The 20,454-nt window shown below is 40.7% G+C and overlaps 1 protein-coding gene across 5 annotated transcripts in view; it reads left to right on the top strand.

The window, feature by feature from the left end:
* The window catches only part of ARID4B (AT-rich interaction domain 4B), a 183,539-nt gene that overhangs the window by 74,013 nt on the left and 89,072 nt on the right, over nucleotides 1-20,454 (top strand). For all 5 annotated transcript variants that reach the window (XM_066235575.1, XM_066235566.1, XM_066235546.1 and 2 more), the window contains exons 5-6: nucleotides 13,304-13,394; nucleotides 19,621-19,700. In XM_066235575.1, coding sequence (XP_066091672.1) covers nucleotides 13,304-13,394; nucleotides 19,621-19,700 — 171 coding nt within the window. The remainder of the gene's footprint in view (nucleotides 1-13,303; nucleotides 13,395-19,620; nucleotides 19,701-20,454) is intronic.

Genomic DNA, 20,454 nt, shown 5'->3' with positions numbered 1-20,454 from the left:
TGAAGATAAGAGAAACAAACGAACAAATATAATAAAATGGGATAGGTTATAAAGTCTGCAGATTATTCTTGATTTTGAGAGGTTATCTTCTTGCTTTTTCTTTTCTCTCCCTCTTCCTGGTCGGTGACTCTGTACCCCGGGTTCTGCCCCTTTGGCACGCTCAGGTAGAGTTTTGCAGTTGATAAGTCTCTATGGCGATGTCATGTATTGTGCTTCAGTCTCGTTGGCAGTCGAGGCTCATTAGCATTTATAGGCTCCGACAGTGAGAGAGTCCATGTTCCTGGAGCCTCTCTCCTAGTCTTTCCTTCCTCAATTAGTAGCCTGATAATCCAGCTATGGGGTTGCTGTTGCCTCTGCCTGGATAGTAAGAGGCTCAAAGAGCTGGCAACTCCCCACTCTATTCCCACTCAGCACAGGGCTCTGGGTAAGGCTCAGTCAGTCAGAGCTGCTAGCATAATCAGCCGGGGCTTCCGCCCACTCAGAAACCTCTGGCTCTGCCACTCTGTCCGGTAACATGGGCTGGCACCCACTCCCGGGGCGCTTGGAGGAAACTCTTGTTCAGTATCTGTGTGCGCAGACCAGGATGTTAGACCAGAAGTCTCGCCTTCTGAGTGAAACCCCCCACCCGCACTGAAAAGTTCCAGCGTTGGAATTGGCTCTCGCTCCGTCCCCGTGTGCGGCTTTTCCAAGGCGCTGGGGCGGCCTGAGACTCCGCCCTCAGCCCACACAAAGGCCCCCGACTCTGCCCCTCTGTGGGACAACACGGGCTCCCACCCCCGAGGTGCTGGGAGGAGTCTCCTGCCCACTCTCCGTCTGCGCAGACCAGGATGTGAGGCCGGAGTCTTGCCCTCTGAGTGAAACCTCCCACCCGCACTGAAAACTTCCAGTGTTGGAATTAGCTCTCACTCCCTCCCTGTGTGCGGCTCTCCCAGGGCGCTGGGGCGGCCCGGAGGCTTTCGGCCCACACAAAGGCCTCTGACTCTCCCTCTCTGTGGGGTAACACGGGTGCACCCTCCCGGGGCTTTGGAAGGAATCTCTCGCCCACTATCTGTGCACGCTGACTAGGAGATCTGGTAAAATGGCTGCCCCGCTTGTCTTTCTTTGTCTGGGTTTGGCGCGAGTGTTAGCTGTATTGCCTGGGTGGTCACAGGAACAGTTTTTCCTCGGCTTGGATCTCCGTGCCACAGCCTGGTTTGGCCTTTTGAGCCGCGGCCTGGATCTATTCACCCCCTTTGCCCACCTTATTTTCTATATTCTCAGTTTCCAGTGAAAACCGCCCTGTTTAGGTTAGTGAGGAAGGCGGAACATTTCTTACTCCCTATTTCCTTCGGGGTTTGGTTATATATTTAGCCAATTTTTGGCTCGATCATACCTTTGGGTGTATTGCGAAACATCTGGAGGCTCCAAGGATAGGTTTTTCTGTTTCTGGTTGAAGATCTTGTTGAGGTTTGGGGGAGATTTATCGGTATCGCTTCCTACCCTGCCATTACTCTGACGTCATCCCCAATTTAAATTTTTTAAGTAAAAAGCATGATATGGTTGACCCGTAGGAGTTCCAGGATATGACTCCCCCCTTTAAAACTTTTTATATTGACCTTAAAATATTTGTTGGGTACACTTTAATAATACCTTGACTTTAAAGATTGTAAGAAATGCTCAAAATTTGAAAGGTTTGACAAAATACAGTAAATGCTTTTGCTACATATGCAGGAGCATTGTATGTTTTAACCAGTTTAGGAAATCCAATAATAGAAAAATGCATACAGACAATGAGCTATAACATGCTTAGCAGCCTCTCCTGTTCTGGCAGCGGTTACTATAAATCCAGTATGAGTATCCACTGTAACATGGACGTAGGACTGTTTGCCAAAGGAAGGTTTATGAGTAACATCCATTTGCCAAAGTTGTCCTGGTAGGAGTCCTTGAGGGTTAACTCCAAATGAAGGGACAGATTGTAGAATAGGACACCTTGGACAGGATTTACCAATCTGCCGTGCTGCTTCCCTAGAAAGTTGAAACTGCTTACACAGGGCTGCAGCGTTCTGGTGATGAATAGTATGAGACTGAATTGTTTGATTTGTCATGATTGCTCCAAATAATTTTCTTATAGGTAGCTTGATCAACAAGGGCATTCCCTTGTGCTAAAGCTTCAGGGAGCATGGAGTGAGCTCGAGTATGTCCTATAAAACATGGAGCTCTATGTTGACATACAAGTCTTTGAAGAAGGAGGAACTGCTGAAATAGTTCATCAGCAGTTGTCCCTAAGACAGCAGTCTTTATAGTGGTAACAACCATAAGTAAATATTTGCTGTCTGTATATAGATTAAAGGAGGAATATGGCAAATGCTGAAAAGCCATGATAATGGCATATAATTCTAGTCTTTGAGCTGATTTTAAGTTGTCTGTTTCAGTATAAAGTTGTCTATTGATTTGCAGTAGTGATTTGCCATTTAGTGGAAGTTTCCCAGAGCCATTATTGTTGATCCTTTGAAAAAAGGAACAATAATTTTGAGGCTCAAAACCTATAAGCTGTAAGGGTCGCCTATGCCCCTTGAAAATCAAGGAGGCGGCAAGATCAAAATATGGTAGTGTATTCCATGGGTTATTAGATGGCTCAATGTGCCCAAGCTGTAGCTGCTCTTGTACCAATTGATCAGCAGCCCTAAGTTTTTCCTGAGAAAGGGGCCATTTCCTATATGGGTCTACCCATACAGGATTATCTGATTTCCAAGTAATTGGATCTACACAATGCATTATTGGGGTAGCAGGAGCTACCAAGGCCCCTATGCTAAATTTTATATCCTAATCCACACCTTCTGGTATTGGGAGCTACTTCTATGGGGGTGAGAATTCTTCGCTGTTCTTTCCCTAGTCCCTTAGGCAAAAATTCCCGATCAAGCAGCTGAGTACTGACCAAACCCTTAGGACTGACAAGCAATGCTCCCGTATTTTTCAAAACATCTCTACTCCACAAATTAATGGCCATCCAGGGAGCACATAAGGCTTAAAAAATCCAGAATGACCTTCTTAATCTTCCCAATGTAAAAAACTAGAACTTTGTTGAGGGGATTTACTCTGCCCTATACCTTGTAATTCTGTGGCTGCTGCATGAGTGGGCCAGGAAGGAGGCCAATGTAGCTTAGCAATAACAGATATGTCCGCTCCAGTATCTAAAAGTCCTTTAAATTTATGCCCTTGTTTTGTTAGTTCCATTTCAGGGTGTTCCTGACCTATTTTTTTAAATCCAATTGGCAAAATCAGAGGAGCTAAATCACCGATTTTCTTGGGGCCCCTTTTCCAGGATGTGGCCTGAGAAGCAGAATTAGCATCCTTATACTATTCTTCTAACTGCCTGAATTAGCCGTGAGACAAATTCTTTTTTCTTTTCTTTTTTTTAAATTTTGATGGGGTGACATTGATAATCAGGGTACATATGTTCAGAGAAAACATCTCTAGGTTATTTTGACATTTGATTATGCTGCATTCCCATCACCCAAAGTCCAATTGTCTTCCGTCACCTTCTAACTTGTTTTCTTTGTGTCCCTTCCCTCCCCCAAACCCCTCCCTCTCCTCCTCTGAATTAGAACTTATAATCATAAATTTTTCTACCTTTATTTTATAAGTTTGCTTCAAATCTCTATATGAAAATTTGATTTAAGCTTTATCTCTGGTCTCATCTGAAGAATAAACCCGTTTCTTTGCAAAAAAAAAAAAAAGTACTTGTTGCCTCAGACTTTGGATTCTTTATGCATTATGGAAAATGCACCCATTGACTTCATTCAATAACACTTCAGAGAAAACCACTGGACTGTTGCTTGGTCTTCTATCTTCAAATATACTTTTCATACTGAAAGTCAACGTGGCTGGATATGTGATGGGTCTTCATTTCTATCTTGACAATGTGGGATTAAAGAAATATTTTTTCTTCTACTATATCTTTAAAGTTCTCTAGCTGAGCTAATCATCAAATTAACAGAGACTGAGTAACCAGAAAATATCCAAAGTTTAATGTATGGATGCACATTCAGGGATGCCATAAGAGTAAGACCACAAATGCATTGGGCAGCTGAAGCTTATATAACATTATGGACAAAGAGGACAAGAGGATCCGGTCCAGGGTTTCAAAGGAGACGAAAATGAAAAGTATATCATAAGTAGCTAAAAAAAATTGAACACATAGTGGCAAACAAACTTCTGTTAGGCAACCATGAAACAATGGGACACAGAAGAAAATCTAGCTAACTGGCACCTGCTTGGATACTTCCTCTCTAATGCTAAGAGGAACATGCTAGATTTCCGTCCTAGAGCAGACCTTTACTCTTAATCTTTTAGGCAGGAAAGGGAAGGGGTCAAAGAGTCTTTCTGGGTCTTTTGTTTCTTAATAACAAGCTTAGAATCAATATCTCAGAAAACATCTTTTTGGAGGCAAAACTTTGATTTTAATCAAAAACTTTAAAGTAACAAACCTCAGTAAACAACCAAACTACGAAAAAGAGATTGTAGTACGAATGTTCATGTATATCCTTGTGCCTCCTGACCATCCAGAGTATAATTTATTTTTAAAATGTGTAATACAACATTAAAAAACAGGCAAATGTATATTCTTCTTGTTTCCATAAATTGGCTATCAAGCAAACATGACTTTAATAAATCTGTAACTGGAACTAATTTTATTTTTTGGAAAAATGATTCCTGGGGGTCAGGAAGCATTAAAAAAGACTTACTATTCAACTTGTTAAAGAATGAGAAGAATCTGGAGCCAAAATGACATCACTGGTCACTTGGTCTTCTGAAGATACAGATATATGGATTAAATATTTTCTGTATTTTATTATTCATATTTTAAGTCTGAATTTATTTTCAAGTTTTTTGCTACCAGATATATCTGATCAAATATATTTTTGATTAATTTTAATGAGATGACATTATTAAATCAGGATACATATGTTCAGGGAAAATATCTCTAGGTTATTTTAACATCTGATTATGCTGCATTCCTATCACCCGAAGTCCTGTTGTCTTCCGTCACCTTCTAACTGGTTTTCTTTGTGCCCTTCCCCTCCCCCAAACCCCATCCTCTCCTCCCCCGTACCCTGTAACCCCCACACTCTTGTCCATGTCTCTGAGTTTCATTTTTATGTCCCACCTATATATGTAATCATATAGTTCTTAGTTTTTTCTGATTAACTTATTTCACTCAGTATAATGTTATCAAGGTGCATCCATGTTGTTGTAAATGATCCGATGTCATAATTTCTTATGGCTGAATAGTATTCCATAGTATATATGTACCAAAGCTTTTTAATCCACTCTTCCACTGACGGACACTTGGGCTGTTTCCAGATCTTCACTAATGTGAACAATGCTACCATAAACATGGGGGTGCATTTCTTCTTTTCAAACAGTGCTATGGTGTTCTTGTGGGTATATTCCTAACAGTGGTATAGCTGGGTCAAAAGGCAGTTCGATTTTTAGTTTCTTGAGGAATCTCCATACTGTTTTCCACAGTGGCTGCACCAGTCTGCATTCCCACCAGCAGTGCAGGAGGGTTCCCTTTTCTCCATATCCTCGCCAGCACTTATTCTGTGTTGTTTTGTTCATGAGCACCATTCTGACTGGTGTGAGGTGATATCTCATTGTGGTTTTAATTTGCATTTCTCTAATGATTAGTGATGTTGAGCATTTTTTCATATGCCTGTTAGCCATCTGTATGTCCTCTTTGGAGAAGTGTCTATTCATTTCTTTTGCCCATTTTTGGATTGGATTGTTTATCTTCCTGGTATTAAGTTTTACAAGTTCTTTATAAATTTTGGTTATTAACCCCTTATCAGATGCATTGTCAAATATATTCTCCCATTGTGTAGTTTGTCTTTTTATTCTGTTCTTGTTGTCTTTAGCTGTGCAAAAGCTTTTTAGTTTGATATAGTCCCATTTGTTTATCCTGTCGTTTGTTTCACTTGCCTATGGAGACAAATTGGCAAATATATTGCTGCAAGAGATTGTCAGAGCTTACTGCCTGTGTTTTCTTCTAAGATGCTTATGGTTTTACAGCTTACATTTAAGTCTTTTATCCATTTTGAGTTTATTTTTGTGGATTATGTAAGTTGGTGTTCTAGTTTCATTTTTTTGCAGGTAGCTGTCCAATTTTCCCAACACCATTTGTTGAAGAGGCTGTCTTTACTCCAATGTATGCTCTTACCTCCTTTGTCAAATATCAGTTATCCATAAAAGTGTGGGTTTAGCCTGACCTGTGGTGGCGCAGTGGATAAAGTGTCAACCTGGAAATGCTGAGGTTGCCGGTTCGAAACCCTGGGCTTGCCTCGTCAAGGCACATATGGGGAGTTGATGCTTCCAGCTCCTTCACCCCTTCTCCTTCTCTGTCTCTCCTCTGTCTCTCCCTCTCCTCTCTAAAATGAATAAATTTAAAAAAAAATTTTTTTTAAAGTGTGGGTTTATTTCTGGGTTCTCAGTTCTGTTCCATTGATCTATATGCCTGTTCTTATGCCAGTACCAGGCTGTTTGAGTACAATGGCCTTGTAGTATAACTTGATATCCAAAAGTGTGATACCTCCCACTTTATTCTTTGTTTTCAAGATTGCTAAGGCTATTCGTGTTCTCTTTTGGTTCCATATAAATTTTTGGAATATGTGTTCTATATCTTTGAAGTAAGTCATTGTTATTTTAATTGATATTGCATTGAATTTATAAATTGCTTTGGGTAATATAGACATTTTAATGATGTTTATTCTTTCTAACCATGAGCACGGTATATGCTTCCACTTGTTTGTATCTTCCCTGATTTCTTTTATCAATGTTTTATAATTTTCCGAGTATAAGTCTTTAATCTCCCTGGTTACATTTATTCCTAGGTACTCTATTTTTTTGGTTGCAATGGTAAAGGGGATTGATCCCTTAATTTCTCTTTCTGACAGTTCACTGTTAGTGTATAAAAATGCCTCTGATTTCTGAGTATTAATTTTATATCCTGCCACCTTGCTGAATTCATTTATCAGGTCTAGTAGTTTTTTTACTGCAACTTTCGGTTTTTCTATATACAATATTATATCATCAGCAAATAATGATAGTTTTACTTCTTTTGCAATTTGAATACCTTTTATTTCTTTTTTTTTGTCTGATTTCTGTGGCTAGGACTTCCAGAACTATGTTGAATAAGAGTGGTGAATGGGGGCACCCCTGCCTTGTTCCTGATCTTAAGGGGATTGCTTTTAATTTTTGCCCATTGAGTATGATGTTGGCTGTGGGTTTGTCATAGATGGCCTTTATCATGTTGAAGTATGTTCCCTATATTCCCACTTTGCTGAGAGTTTTGATCATGAATGGGTGCTGGATTTTATCAAATGCTTTTTCTACATCTGTTCAAATTATCATGTGGTTTTTCTCCTTCCTTTTATTTATGTGATGAATCACATTGATTGATTTGTGAATATTGTAGTAGCCTTGCCTCCCCAGAATAAATCCCACTTGATTATGGTGTATGATTTTTTTCATTTATTGCTGGATCCGGTTTGCTAATATTTTGTTCAAAATTTTAGCATCTAAATTTATCAGGGATATTGGCCTATAATTTTCTTTCTTTGTGTTGTCTTTGTCTGGTTTTGTAATCAAAATTATGCTTGCCTCATAAAAGGAACTTGGAAGTCATCTTTCCTCTTAAATTTTTTGAAATAGCTTGAGAAGAATAGAAGTTAGTTCTTCTTTGAATATTTGGTAGAATTCACTTGTGAAGCCATCAGGCCCAGGACTTTTCTTTTTTGGGAGTTTTTTGATAACTTTTAATCTCATTTGTTGTAATTGGTATGTTTAGGTTTTCTGATTCTTCCAGATTAATTTTTGGAAATTATATGTTTCAAGGAATTTGTCCATTTCATCTAGGTTGTCTAGTTTTTTGGCATATAGTTCTTCATAGTATTGAATATTTTCTTACAATATTTTATATTTCTGTTGTGTCAGTTTTTATTTCTCCACTCTCATTTTTAATTTTATTTATTTGAGTCCTCTCTCTTTTTTTCTTGGTGAGTCTAGTTAAAGGTTCATCAATCTTGTTTACCTTTTCAAAGAACCAGCTCCTGATTTCATTGATCCTCTGTATTGTTTCTTTAGCCTCTATGTCATTTATTTCTGCTCTGATCTTTATTATTTCCTTCCTTCTACTTGCTCTAGGCTTTACTTGCTGTTCTTTTTCTAGTTCCTTTAGATGTAGGGTCAAGTTGTTTATTTGAGTTTTTTCTAGCTTCTTGAAGTATGCCTGTAATGCTACAAATTTTCCTCTCAGGACAGCTTTTGCTGTGTCCTATAAATTTTGAGTTGATGTATGCTCATTATTGTTCGTTTCTAGGAATTTTTTAAATTTCTTCTTTGATCTTATTGTTTACCCATTTGTTATTTAATAACATGCTATTTAGTTTCCAAGTGTTTGAGTATTTTTCAGTTTTTCTGTTGTGGTTGATTTCTAGTTTCATGCCATTGTGATCAGAGAAAGTGCTCAATATGATTTCAATCTTCTTAAATTTGTTGAGACCGCTTTTGTGCCCTAACATGTTGTCTATCTTGAGAATGTACCATGAGCACTTGAAAAGAATGTATATTCTGCTGTTTTAGGGTGAAAGGTTCTGAAGATATCTATTAAATCGAGTTGATCTAATATGTCCTTTAAGTCTGCTGTTTCTTTGTTAATTTTCTTTCTTGAGGATCTATCTAGTGATGTTACTGGGGTTTTGAAATCCCCTACTATTATAGTTTTGCTGTTGATCTCGCTCTTTAAATCCCTCAAAGTCTGCTTTATATATTTATGTGCTCTTATATTAGGTGCGTAGATATTTATAATGGTTATATCTTCCTGTTTGCTCCCTTTATTATTATGTAGTGACCTTCTTTATCTCTAACTATAGTCTTTGTTTCAAAGTCCATTTTTTCTGATATAAGTATTGCTACCCCAGCTTTTTTTTCATTTACATTTGTGTGAAATATTTTTTTTATCCTTTTATCTTCAGTCTATGTGCATCTTTTGTTTTAAAGTGTGTCTTTTGTAGACAGCATATGTATGGGTCCTGTTTTCTTATCCACGCAGCTACCCTGTCTTTTGATCGGATCATTTAATCCATTTACATTTCAGGTTATTATTGATATGTAATTGTTTATTGCCATTTTATTCTTTAAAACTATATTCCTCTTTTGCTATATACTTTTTCTCCTTTGATCTGTTTACAACAGGCCCCTTAGCATTTCTTGCAGCCTTGGTTTGGTTGTAGTGAATTCCTTGAGGGTTTTTTTGTGTCTGGAAATCTTTTTATTTCTCCTTCAATTTTAAATGATAGCTTTGCTGGATAAAGTATTCTTGGTTGTAGGCTCTTATTCTGCATTACTTTGAATATTTCTTGCCATTTCCTTCTGACCTTAAATGTTTCTGTTGAGAAGTCGGAAGTCATCCTTATGGGGGCTCCTTTGTAGGTGATATCCTTTTTTCTCTAGCAGCTTTTAATATTTTCTCTTTACCACTTAGCTTTGGTATTTTAATTATGATGTGTCTTGGTGTTGATTTCTTTGGGTTTCTCTTTAATGGAGTTCTCTGTGCTTCTTGAACATGTGAGATGTTTTCCTGCCTTAATTGAGGGAAGTTTTCAGCTATGATATGCTTGAACAAAGTCTCTATCCATTGTTCTTTCTCTTCTTCTTCAGGAACCCCTATGATGCAGATGTTATTTCTCTTCATGTTGTCACAGAGCTCTCTAAGAGTTTTCTCAGACTTTTTGAGTCTCTTTTCTTTCTTCTGCTCTGCTTCTGTGCCTTTATTTATCTTGTCCTCTAACTCGCTGATTCGATTCTCAGCTTCATCCATCCTGCTTTTAATTCCTTTTATTGTGTTCTTCATTTCTGATATTGTATTTGTCATTTTTGACTGATTGTTTTTTATTAATGTCCTTTTTTATATTTGTTATCTCTTTATTTAGATGTTCTTAATTACCATCTATTGTTCTAATATCTTTGAGCATCCAAACAATTATTTTAAACTCTGCATCTGATAATTTGGTTATATCTGATTCATTCAGGTCTTTTCTGGGGATTTCTCTTGATTCATTTGTGTTGCATTTCTCTGCCTTCTCATTTTCTCTGTGTAAAGGAAGGTTTTGGCCACTGGAGACCACTGGGTTTGGCCTCTGTTCCCTAGGTATGGTCTGTCTGCAGGCCCGCCACCCCCTCTTCTGTTGCTGCCTAGGCCTTTTGGGTTTGGGTGTTGCCAGTGCCTGTCCACTGAGGCTGTTGCTGTGGTTCCCACCTCTCCTTCATGGGAGTTGCTGTGATCACGTACTCGGGTGTACAAGTCTAAGTGGCCTGACCTTTGCCCTGAGGGCACTGGCGAGCACTTTGCTCAGCTGCGTGTCTCTGCCAGTTTCCAGGCTTTCGCCCCGCCCTTGCAGGAGCAGCCCTTGGTGGGACAGCTGCAAGCCTTTGCTCCACAGGCCGATTGGGACTGCGTGCCCATCCTCAGTTGCAGGATTCTGCCTGTTCTGGGTTTTTGGCTCCACCCCGTGGGAGTAACTGGCTCCCAAGTCAGGCCACAAGCCTTGATTCCATGGCTGGGCAACGCTGTGCTCCTGTGCCCTTGCTCAAGGGCTGGTCTCCACCCCTTCCAGGTTCCTGCCCTTTTCCCCTGCAGGCTGGATTGCAGGCTGGCCACCGCTGGGCTTGACCGCTTTTGCACGCCCCCTCCTCCCCAGCCGGGCAACACTGAGCTCACACCTGGGCCCAGTGGTGGCCAGCTGACTTCCACCCTTGCCAAGAGAACCACGCTTCTGCGTCCCGCTGCCACCCACCCTCTGGTGAGCCCTCAGTCGTGTGGATGGGGGCGCTGCAGCTCAGACCCTCAGACTCACTCCGGTAGTCTTGAAAGCTCCCTCCTTCTAAGTGACTCTGCTCTGAGTGCCGCGGGAGATCCTGTTTGGCTGGTGTCCTGCTTCCCTTTCCTTAAATTGCTGTTTCCATGGAAAAGATTCACTTCAGATTTGGGGAGTGACTTGTCCCAGGGGTTAGGGTGGCTGTCTCTCTAAATGTTTCTCCCTGTGCCTCCTAGATTACACTCTCTTCCTGCTACTCCGTTAATCTCCTCTATCCCCGTCCCTCGGAGCCCCGGGGGAGTGGTTTGTGAGAGAGGTGTTCTGCGCTGTCCCTTTAAGAAGAATCCTGGGTCTGAGAAATCAGTCTCTTTCTCACAAACAGTATCCTGACTTGTTTCCAGCTAAACACTGTCCATTTGCCTCTTCTAGGCTCCGGGGCTGCAGGCTGGGGCTTTGTTCCTGAGGTTTAGGACCCTCCCCTCTCTGCTAAACTCACTTCTCACCACGGGAGTCTCTCCCGGCTGCCATTCACTCTGGGGAGCTGGGCAGCCCTCTACGCATTTCCGCTTTTCCTACCAGTCTCGGTGTAGCTTCTTCAGTGTTCCTTGGTTGAAGAGCCCTCTTAGTTTAGTCCAAAGTTGGTTTTTCCAGATGAAAGTTCTTAAAATTATTTTGTAATCCACTTTGGTTCTGGGAGGTGGATGTTGGTACGTCTGCCTACTCCAGCACCATCTTCAGGATTTCCTTTTTATGGCTAAATAATTATATATATACACCATATTTTCTTAATCTATCCATCTGTAAACACGTTGCTTTCATGTCTTGACTATTGTGGTTAATATTACATTGAACATGGGGGGTGCATATCTTTTCTTTTTTCAAATTATTTTTATTCATTTTAGAGGAGAGAGAGAGAGAGAGAGAGAGAAGGGGGGAGGAGCAGGAAGCATCATCTCCCATATGTGCCTTGACCAGACAAGCCCAGGGTTTTGAACTGGCATCCTCAGCGTTCCAGGTCAATGCTTGACCCACTGCACCACCAAAGGTTAGGCCAGGGGTGCAAATCTTTTTAAATTTAGCATCTTCATTATTTTGGATAAGTACTCAAAAATAGAATTGCTGGATTCTATGGTAGTTCTACTTTTAATTTTTTTGAGAAACCTCCATACTGATTTTCGTAGTGGCTTCTCCAATATACACGCTCCCAACAGTGCACGGTGGTTTCCTTTTCTTCCTGGTCTTTGCTGACACTTATTTCTTTTTGACACTGGTCCTTCTCACAAGTGTAAATTAATATCTTCTTATGGGTTGTGGTTTTTTTTGTATTTTTCTGAAGCTGGAAACGGGGAGAGACAGTCAGACTCCCGCATGCGCCCGACCGGGATCCACTCGGCACGCCCACCAGGGGGCGACGCTCTGCCCACAAGGGGGCAATGCTCTGCCTCCCGGGGTGTCGCTTTGCTGCGACCAGAGCCACTCTAGTGCCTGGGGCAGAGGCCATGGAGCCATTCCCAGCACCCGGGCCATCTTTGATCCAATGGAGCCTCGCTGCGGGAGGGGAAGAGAGAGACAGAGAGGAAAGAGGGGGAGGGGTGGAGAAGCAGATTGGCGCTTCTCCTGTGTGTCCTGGCCGGGAATTGAACCCGGGACCTCTGCACGCCAGGCCGTCGCTCTACCACTGCGCCAACCGGCCAGGGCCTCTTATGGTTTTGATGTGCTTTTCTCTGATGTTTAGTGTTGATGATCTTTTTATGTACCTGTTGGTTCTCTGTATGTCTTTGAAAGATGTCTGTTCAGATTCTCTGCCCATTTTTTAATTGGACAGTTTGTTTGTCTTACTGTTGTTGGATTGTATGAGTTCTTTATATATTTTGGGTATTGATCCTTTGTCAGATTAATGATTTGCAAATATTTTCAACTATTCAATTAGGTCACCTTTTCATTTTCTTGATAGTTTCCTTTGTTGTGCACAAGCTTTTTAGTTTGATTTAGTTGTATAGACCACATAAATGTAACTCAGCATTTTCTTGATCAAATGGAAAATATTACAAATGATTATCATTAGTGTTACGCTTTAACTCTTAAGTAGACTTCAAATCTATTTATTATCTATACCATTCCTCAGCCTTCTTCAAGGAGGAATGCTACTGTGGGGCAAGGACAGTTTCAGTACAGTTGTTCTGGTTCTCAGAGGAAGATCTGAGGACCCCTGGTGGTTCCCAAGACACTTCGGTGGTACAGCAGGCTGGACACTTTTCATAGTACAGATACTATTTCCATTTCTACTATGTTGACATTCTCACTGATGCTACAAAAATGGTGGTGGATAACCTCAATACAAATCACATTAGTAATTTTACCACCATGCACTCAATTAAAATATATAAAGCCAGTGTTTGGTTTGTTCACTTACTTTCTAAAAGGTTTTCTAACTTTTTATAATTCTTTAGGTTGGAGCTGTGGTGGAAGTGAAGAATCTTGATGGTGCATATCAGGAAGCTGTTATCAATAAATTAACAGATGCAAGTTGGTACACTGTTGGTAAGGAGATACATCTTTTAAAAATTTATTTTCAAAGATAATATAACCAACTACAAAGTTTTCTTGCTTTTTTTCCTCCCCTAGTGCCATAGAAATCATTACTGTTAATGGTTATCTTTCCAGATATTTAAAAAATGTATTTAATTAGTACTTGTATAAAATATAACTTGAAATTATTGTTATAAGTATAGAATTGGATTTATAGCTTTTTTCACTTCAAGGTGTATCTTAGAGCAATTTCTTTTTCCATCTTAATCATTAAGAACGTTTTTAAATTTTACCGATTTTTGAGAAACATTGATTTGTTGTTCTACTTATTTATGCATTCATTGGTTGATTCTTGTATGTGCCCTGACCAGGGATCAAACTTATGACCTTTGTTTATTGTGATGATGCTTTAACCAACTGAGCTACCTGACCAGGCCCATCTTAACTATTTTATTTTATTTTTATTATTTTGTGGGGGGGAGTCAGAGAGGGACAGATAGAGACAGATAGGAAGGGAGAGAAATGAGAAACATCAATTCTTTGTTGCAGTTCCTTAGTTGTTCATTCATTGACTTCTCATATGTGCCTTGACCGGGGGAGGGGGGGGGGGCTACAGCAGACTGACTAACCCCTTGATCGAGCCAGCGACGTTGGTCTCAAGCTGATAACCTTGGGGTCTCAAACCTGGGTCCTCCACATCCCAGTCTGTCGCTCTATCCACTGCACCACTGCCTGGTCAGGCCCCATCTTAACTGTTTTAAGTGTACATTTAAGTATATTCAATTTGTTGTGCAATAGATAAATTTGATATACCAGAATGTATTTTTTTTTACTAGTCTTGTTTCTGTTTTTTCCCCCCCATTACAATAAACACTGAATTAAATGTATTTTGTACATGCACATTATTCTAGTATTTTACTAGTGTATATATATTCATTGGGAACTAGACAGAGATTGATGTGAAATGTACTTTTTTTTTTTTTTTGTATTTTTCCGAAGCTTGAAACGGGGAGAGACAGACAGACTCCCGCATGCGCCCGACCGGGATCCACCCGGCACGACCACCAGGGGGAGATGCTCTGCCCCTCCGGGGTGTCGCTCTGTTGCGACCAGAGCCGCTCTAGCGCCTGGGGCAGAGGCCAAGGAGCCATCCCCAGCGCCTGGGCCATCTTTGCTCCAATGGAGCCTTGGCTGTGGGAGGGGAAGAGAGAGACAGAGAGGAAGGAGAGGGGGAGGGGTGGAGAAGCAGATGGGTGCTTCTCCTGTGTGCCCTGGCCGGGAATCGAACCTGGGACTTCTGCACGCCAGGCTGACACTCTACCACTGAGCCAACCGGCCAGGGCTAGAAATGTACTTTTTCTTATTGACTTTGAAAGAGGGAGAGAGAAAGATAGAGAGATTGAGAAGTATCAGTTTGTAGTTGTTTCACATTAGTTGTTCAGTGATTGCTTCTAATGCATGTTTTGACTGGGGGGCTCAAGTTGAGCCCATTAACCCATTGCTCAAACCAGCAACCTTGGCTTTAAGCCAGAGACCTCGGAGTTTCAAATCTGGGACCTTAATGTCCCAGATTGATGCTCTATGCACTGCTCCACTATTGGTCAGGCATTAAAATTTTAGTTGCTAATGAAAACTGCCTTCCTCAAAGACTGAATTAATTTACACTTTCATGAGCAGTGTATGAGTGTACTTGTTTTTCCAGCTGTTATCAAAGTTGATGATAGTAATCTTTTTACATTTTTGCCCATGTGGACACAAAGTAGTCTCTGAGTTTTTTTTTTTCTTTGTTTGTTTTTTGGTATTTTTCCGAAGTTAGAACCGGTGAGGCAGTCAGACAGACATCCACGTGTGCCTGACCAGGGATCCACCTGGCATTCCCACCATGGGGCAATGCTCTGCCCATCTGGGGCATTGCTCTGTTTTGGCCAGAGCCATTCTAGCACCTGAGGAAGAAGCCATGGACCCATCCTCAGCGCCCAGGCCATCTCTGCTCCAGTGGAGCCTTGGCTGTGAGAGGGGAAGAGAGAGAGAGAGAGGAAGAAGAGGGGGAGGGGTGGAGAAGCAGATGGACGCTTCTCCTGTGTGCCCTGACCTGGAATCGAACCTGGTACTTGCACACTGGGCCGACTCTCTACCACTGAGCCAGCCAGCTAGGGCCTGAGTTTTACTTTAATATGCCTCTCTCATGATACTAGTGAGATAAAACATCTTTTCACATGTTTATCGAAAGGAACATTTATCGCCTGACCTGTGGTGGTGCAGTGGATAAAGTGTCAACCTGGAAATGCTGAGGTCGTCGCCAGTTCAAAACCCTGGGCTTGCCTGGTCAAGGCACATATGGGAGTTGATGCTTCCAGCTCCTCCCCACCTTCTCTCTCTGTCTCTCCTCTCTGTCTCTCCCTCTCTGTCTCTCTCTCTCCCTTTCTCTCTCCTCTCTAAAATGAATAAATAAAATTAAAAAAAAAAAAAAAGAAAGGAACATTTATCTATACAGAGTGTGCCAAAAGTAAGTTTACAGTTGTTCATATGTAAAATAATACAATAATAAATAATATAAGAATAAATTCTGTTTTGCATATTCATAACTATAGACCTACTTTTGCTGCAACCTGTATGATTATAGTGTCTTCCCATATTTCCCTGTTCTCCCCTTAGGATGGTTGTTTATCTCATTATTTTTAGGATGTGATTTCTTCGTTTATTCTGAATATTAACCCTTTGCTGCTTTAGTTGCAAAATTTTTCTCATATTGCTTTATTCTTATCTCTACTATGAAGTTTCATTTAGTGAGTTTACCTATCACTTCTTTCTTTGTAGGTTAGTTTTGAATTTTGGGTTTTTTTTGTGTGTGTTTTTGTTTGTTTGTTTTGTTTTTTACAGGGGCAGAGAGAGAGTCAGAGTGAGGGATAGATAGGAACAGACAGACAGGAATAGAGAGAGATGAGAAGCATCAATCGTTAGTTTTTTGTTGTGACATTTTAGTTGTTCATTGATTGCTTTCTCATATGTGCCTTGACCATGGAGCTATAGCAAACCGAGTAACCCCCTGCTCGAGCCAGCGACCTTGGGTTCAAGCTGGTGAGCTTTGCTCAAACCAGATGAACCCGTACTCAAGCTGGCGACCTCGGAGTTTCGAACTTGGGTCTTCCGCATCCCAATCCGATGCTCTATCTACTGAGCGACCATCTGGTCAGGCCAGTGTTTTGAATTTTGTTTAAGAAGATCTTCTTGCCTGGTCAGGCTAGTTTTGAATTTTAAGAAAATCTTTCTGCCTGACCAGTCGGTGGCACAGTGGATAGAGCATCGGACTGGGATGCGGAAGACCCAGGTTCGAAACCCCGAGGTCGCCAGCTTGAGTACGGGCTCATCTGGTTTGAGCAAAGCTCACCAGCTTGAACCCAAGGTGGCTGGCTCAAGCAAGGGGTTACTTGGTCTGCTTGCTGAAGGCCCACGATCAAGGCACATATGAGAAAACAATCAATGAACAACTAAGGTGTTGCAACAAAAAACTGATGATTGTGCTTCTCATTTTTTTTTGTTCCTGTCTCTCGTCCCTATCTATCCCTCTCTCTGACTCTCTCTCTCTCTCTGTCTCTGTTAAAAAAAAAATTTTTTCCTTCCCTCAGTGTTAAATTTATTTTCCAATGTAGTTTTCAATTTGTAGCTGTTGTTTTACAAACAACTTTTTATTTTACCTAGTTTACTTTTTTAACATCCTAAAATACGATCAGATATACGTTTTTCAAAATTGATAGTCTATTATTCCAGCATTATTTATTGAATGGTAATAATCCTTATTCTTTAGTGACCTGAGAGATGAGTATAAACACCTAATAAGATATCTTTGGTGGTATCAAAATTTGATGGAGCTTTTTGAGACCTAAGAAAATATTTGATTTTATATAGGTTATAAGACTAAGAGCAAGTCTGTGTAGTTAATTATTATCGTAATTAGGTATGGTTGTCAGTCTTATAAATGTGGCATTTTTGCTATTAAATGTTTTAGTTATAGCATTAAAATAATGTAATAAAAGTTATTTATCCAGTCTCACATAATGTGAAGGCTCATATAATATATAATAACTTAATTTTGGGCCTGACCAGGCGGTGGCACAGTGGATGGAGCGTGGGACTGGGATGTGGATGACCCTGGTTTGATACCCCGAGGTCTCCAGCTTGGGCGCGGGCTCATCTGGTTTGAACAAGGCTCGCCAGCTTGGACCCAGGGTCGCTGGCTTGAGCAAGGGGTTACTCTGTCTGCTGAAAGCCCGTGGTCAAGGCACATATGAGAGAGCAATCAATGAGCAACTAAGGTGTTGCAATAAAAACTGATGATTGATGCTTCTCATCTCTCTCCGTTCCTGTCTGTCTGTCCCTATCTATCCCTCTCTGACTCTCTCTCTGTAAAAATAAATAAATAAATAAAATAAAATAAAAAAGAACTTAATTTTGGTATTTAAGCAAAAACTGCTACTTCTAAAACTAAGGCCTGGCAATGTTTTTTAAAATAAAAGAACTCGTGCCTGATGAGGTGATTGCACAGCAGCTAGAGCGCTGTCTTGGGATGCTGCAGACCCAAATTCGAAACCTTGAAGTCATTGGTTGGAATGTGGATTATAGAAATGACCCCGTGGTCACTGGCTTGAGCCCAAGTTTACTGGCTTAAGCAAGTGGTCCCTGGCTCAGCTGGAGCCCCCCGGCCAAGGCTTGTATGAGAAGCAATCAGTGAACAGCTAAAGTACTGCAACTATGAGTTGATGCTTCTCATCTCACTCCCTTCCTTCTATCCCTGTCTGCCTCACCCCTCCATTCTTGCCAGAAAACAAAAAGAGAGATAAATAACTCTTCTTTCCGTGATTTGGAGTAATGTAGTATATGATATATATATGTTCTGTCTATATATAAACTTCCAATAATTTTTTTTTTTTTTTCTGAAGTTGTAAACGGGGAGGCAGTCAGTCGGACTCCCGCATGCGCCCGAACAGGATCCACCCGGCATGCCCACCAGGGGGCAATACTGTGCCCATCTGGGACGTTGCTCTGTCGCGACCAGAGCCATTTTAGCACCTGAGGCAGAGGCCATGGAACCATCCCTAGCGCCCGGGCCAACTTTGCTCCAATGGAGCCTTGGCTGCGGGAGGGGAAGAGAGAGACAGAGAGGAAGGAGATTGGGAGGGGTGGAGAAGCAGATGGGCGCTTCTTCTGTGTGCCCTGGCTGGGAATTGAACCCTGGACTCCCACACACCTGGCTGACGCTCTACCACTGAGCCAACCGGCCAGGGCCAACTTCCAGTAAATTTGGTGGGACTTTTTAGCACTTTAAATAAGTAGTTTTCAGCTGGAGGCAAGTTCATTCTGGGAACATCTGGCAGTGTCTGCAGACATTTTTGGTTACCACACCTTGGAAGAGTGAGGGTGCTACTGAAATGTAGTGGCCAGGAGTGTTATTTAATATCCCACAGTGCACAAGACAGCCCCCATGAAAAAGTGGTTCAAAGTATTAGTAGTGCTGGTGTTAAGAAACCCTGCTTTAAATAAAAATAGAGTAATTTTGTAATGGCAGTCTAAATGTAGAAATTTGTACTCTTTCTGTTTCTTAGGTAAATTTATTGGTGCCATTTGGAAAATTTGTCTTTCCTTTATCATATTGAGAAGGGTTAATTAAAATTTAAATAGTTTCATCCTGAAATGCCTCCCTTTTTTTTTTTGAGAATGAGAATGGGAGAGACAATGAGGAGCAGTTGCTTTCTCTTAGTTGTGCGATTGCTTCTTTTATGTGCTTTGACCAGGAATTGGACCTCAAGCTCAAGCTAAGCCAGAGTCACCTTGCTCAAGCTTAAACCAGCAGCCTTTGGGTTCAAGCTGGCAACGTTTGGGATCATGAGGATGATCCCCTGGTCAAGCCAATGACGCTGTGCTCAAGCTATCAGGCTGCACTCAAAGCCATTGACCTCAGTCTTCTGGATTGACACTTGATCCACACTAACTTATTTTTTATCGTGTTTTCTGTTTCAGGGAAGGTGTTTTTTTTATTTAAGGTATATTATTATTTTTTTGCTAGAAATTGGAAAAGATACTCTAGGTTTGAAGCTGTCCATTAGAAAACATGATGGGAACTGAATTTGAAATATCCTTTTAAACAATAGCTCTATTTGCACTCAGAAAATTAAATAATTTATATCATCATGTTAATCTTTGAGAAAAACTACAGTAGTTTCCATTTTACTTTCTCTCTTAGTTTTTGATGATGGAGATGAGAAGACACTAAGGCGGTCTTCACTTTGCCTCAAAGGAGAGCGGCACTTTGCTGAAAGTGAAGTAAGTAATCATTTAACGAAGGACTGTCTCCTGATATTTTGTAATGCGGGGAGCAGATTTTGGCTTTCCTAAATCAGGCAACTTCTTTTTTAATCAGGAAATTTACTAATACATAAGATAATTGTAATGGAATCTGTGAAGCCTATTTAAGGCCTTGTGTTTGAGTACCAGTTTCTGTGTTCTTTCTTGTCTGTTATATTTTAATCATTTGTCCACAAGGAAGATACTGTAAGCTTATTTAATTCTTACTTTTAGACAATTTTTATAAATACTTTTAATTTGTAAATGATTATAGAAAAAAGATATCTGATTAGTAATCCACTTGAACCTCAACTCATCATCATTAAAATATGTAGTTACTAAGCAATCTCTAACTACTACTGCTAATAGCTGACATGATTGTAGCCTCTCCTTAAAGAAGCCTTGCCTGACTATCCTTTCTAAAATTGTTCCTTCCATCCCTCTTAATTTTTTTAGGTTGGTTTCATTGTCTTTATAGCACACATTGTTCTCTGGCATCAAAATATGTGTATATGCTTAATTATTTGTTTATTGTCTGCCTTTCTTATTAGACTGTGTCACAATTCAGGACTTTTTCTTGTTTACCACTTTGTTCCCAGTTCCTAGAGCACTGCCTGGCACAGAGCAGGAACAGAACAAATGTTAGTTGGATGAATAAACCAAGTGCTTATATACTGCATACAAAAATGAGGGGATATTTCAAAATGAATATGAAGTGATAAAATATCCCCTC

Source organism: Saccopteryx bilineata, chromosome 1 (genome assembly GCF_036850765.1).
Source record: "Saccopteryx bilineata isolate mSacBil1 chromosome 1, mSacBil1_pri_phased_curated, whole genome shotgun sequence".
Lineage (NCBI taxonomy): Eukaryota > Metazoa > Chordata > Mammalia > Chiroptera > Emballonuridae > Saccopteryx > Saccopteryx bilineata.
This window is presented reverse-complemented; position numbering and strand designations above follow the sequence as displayed.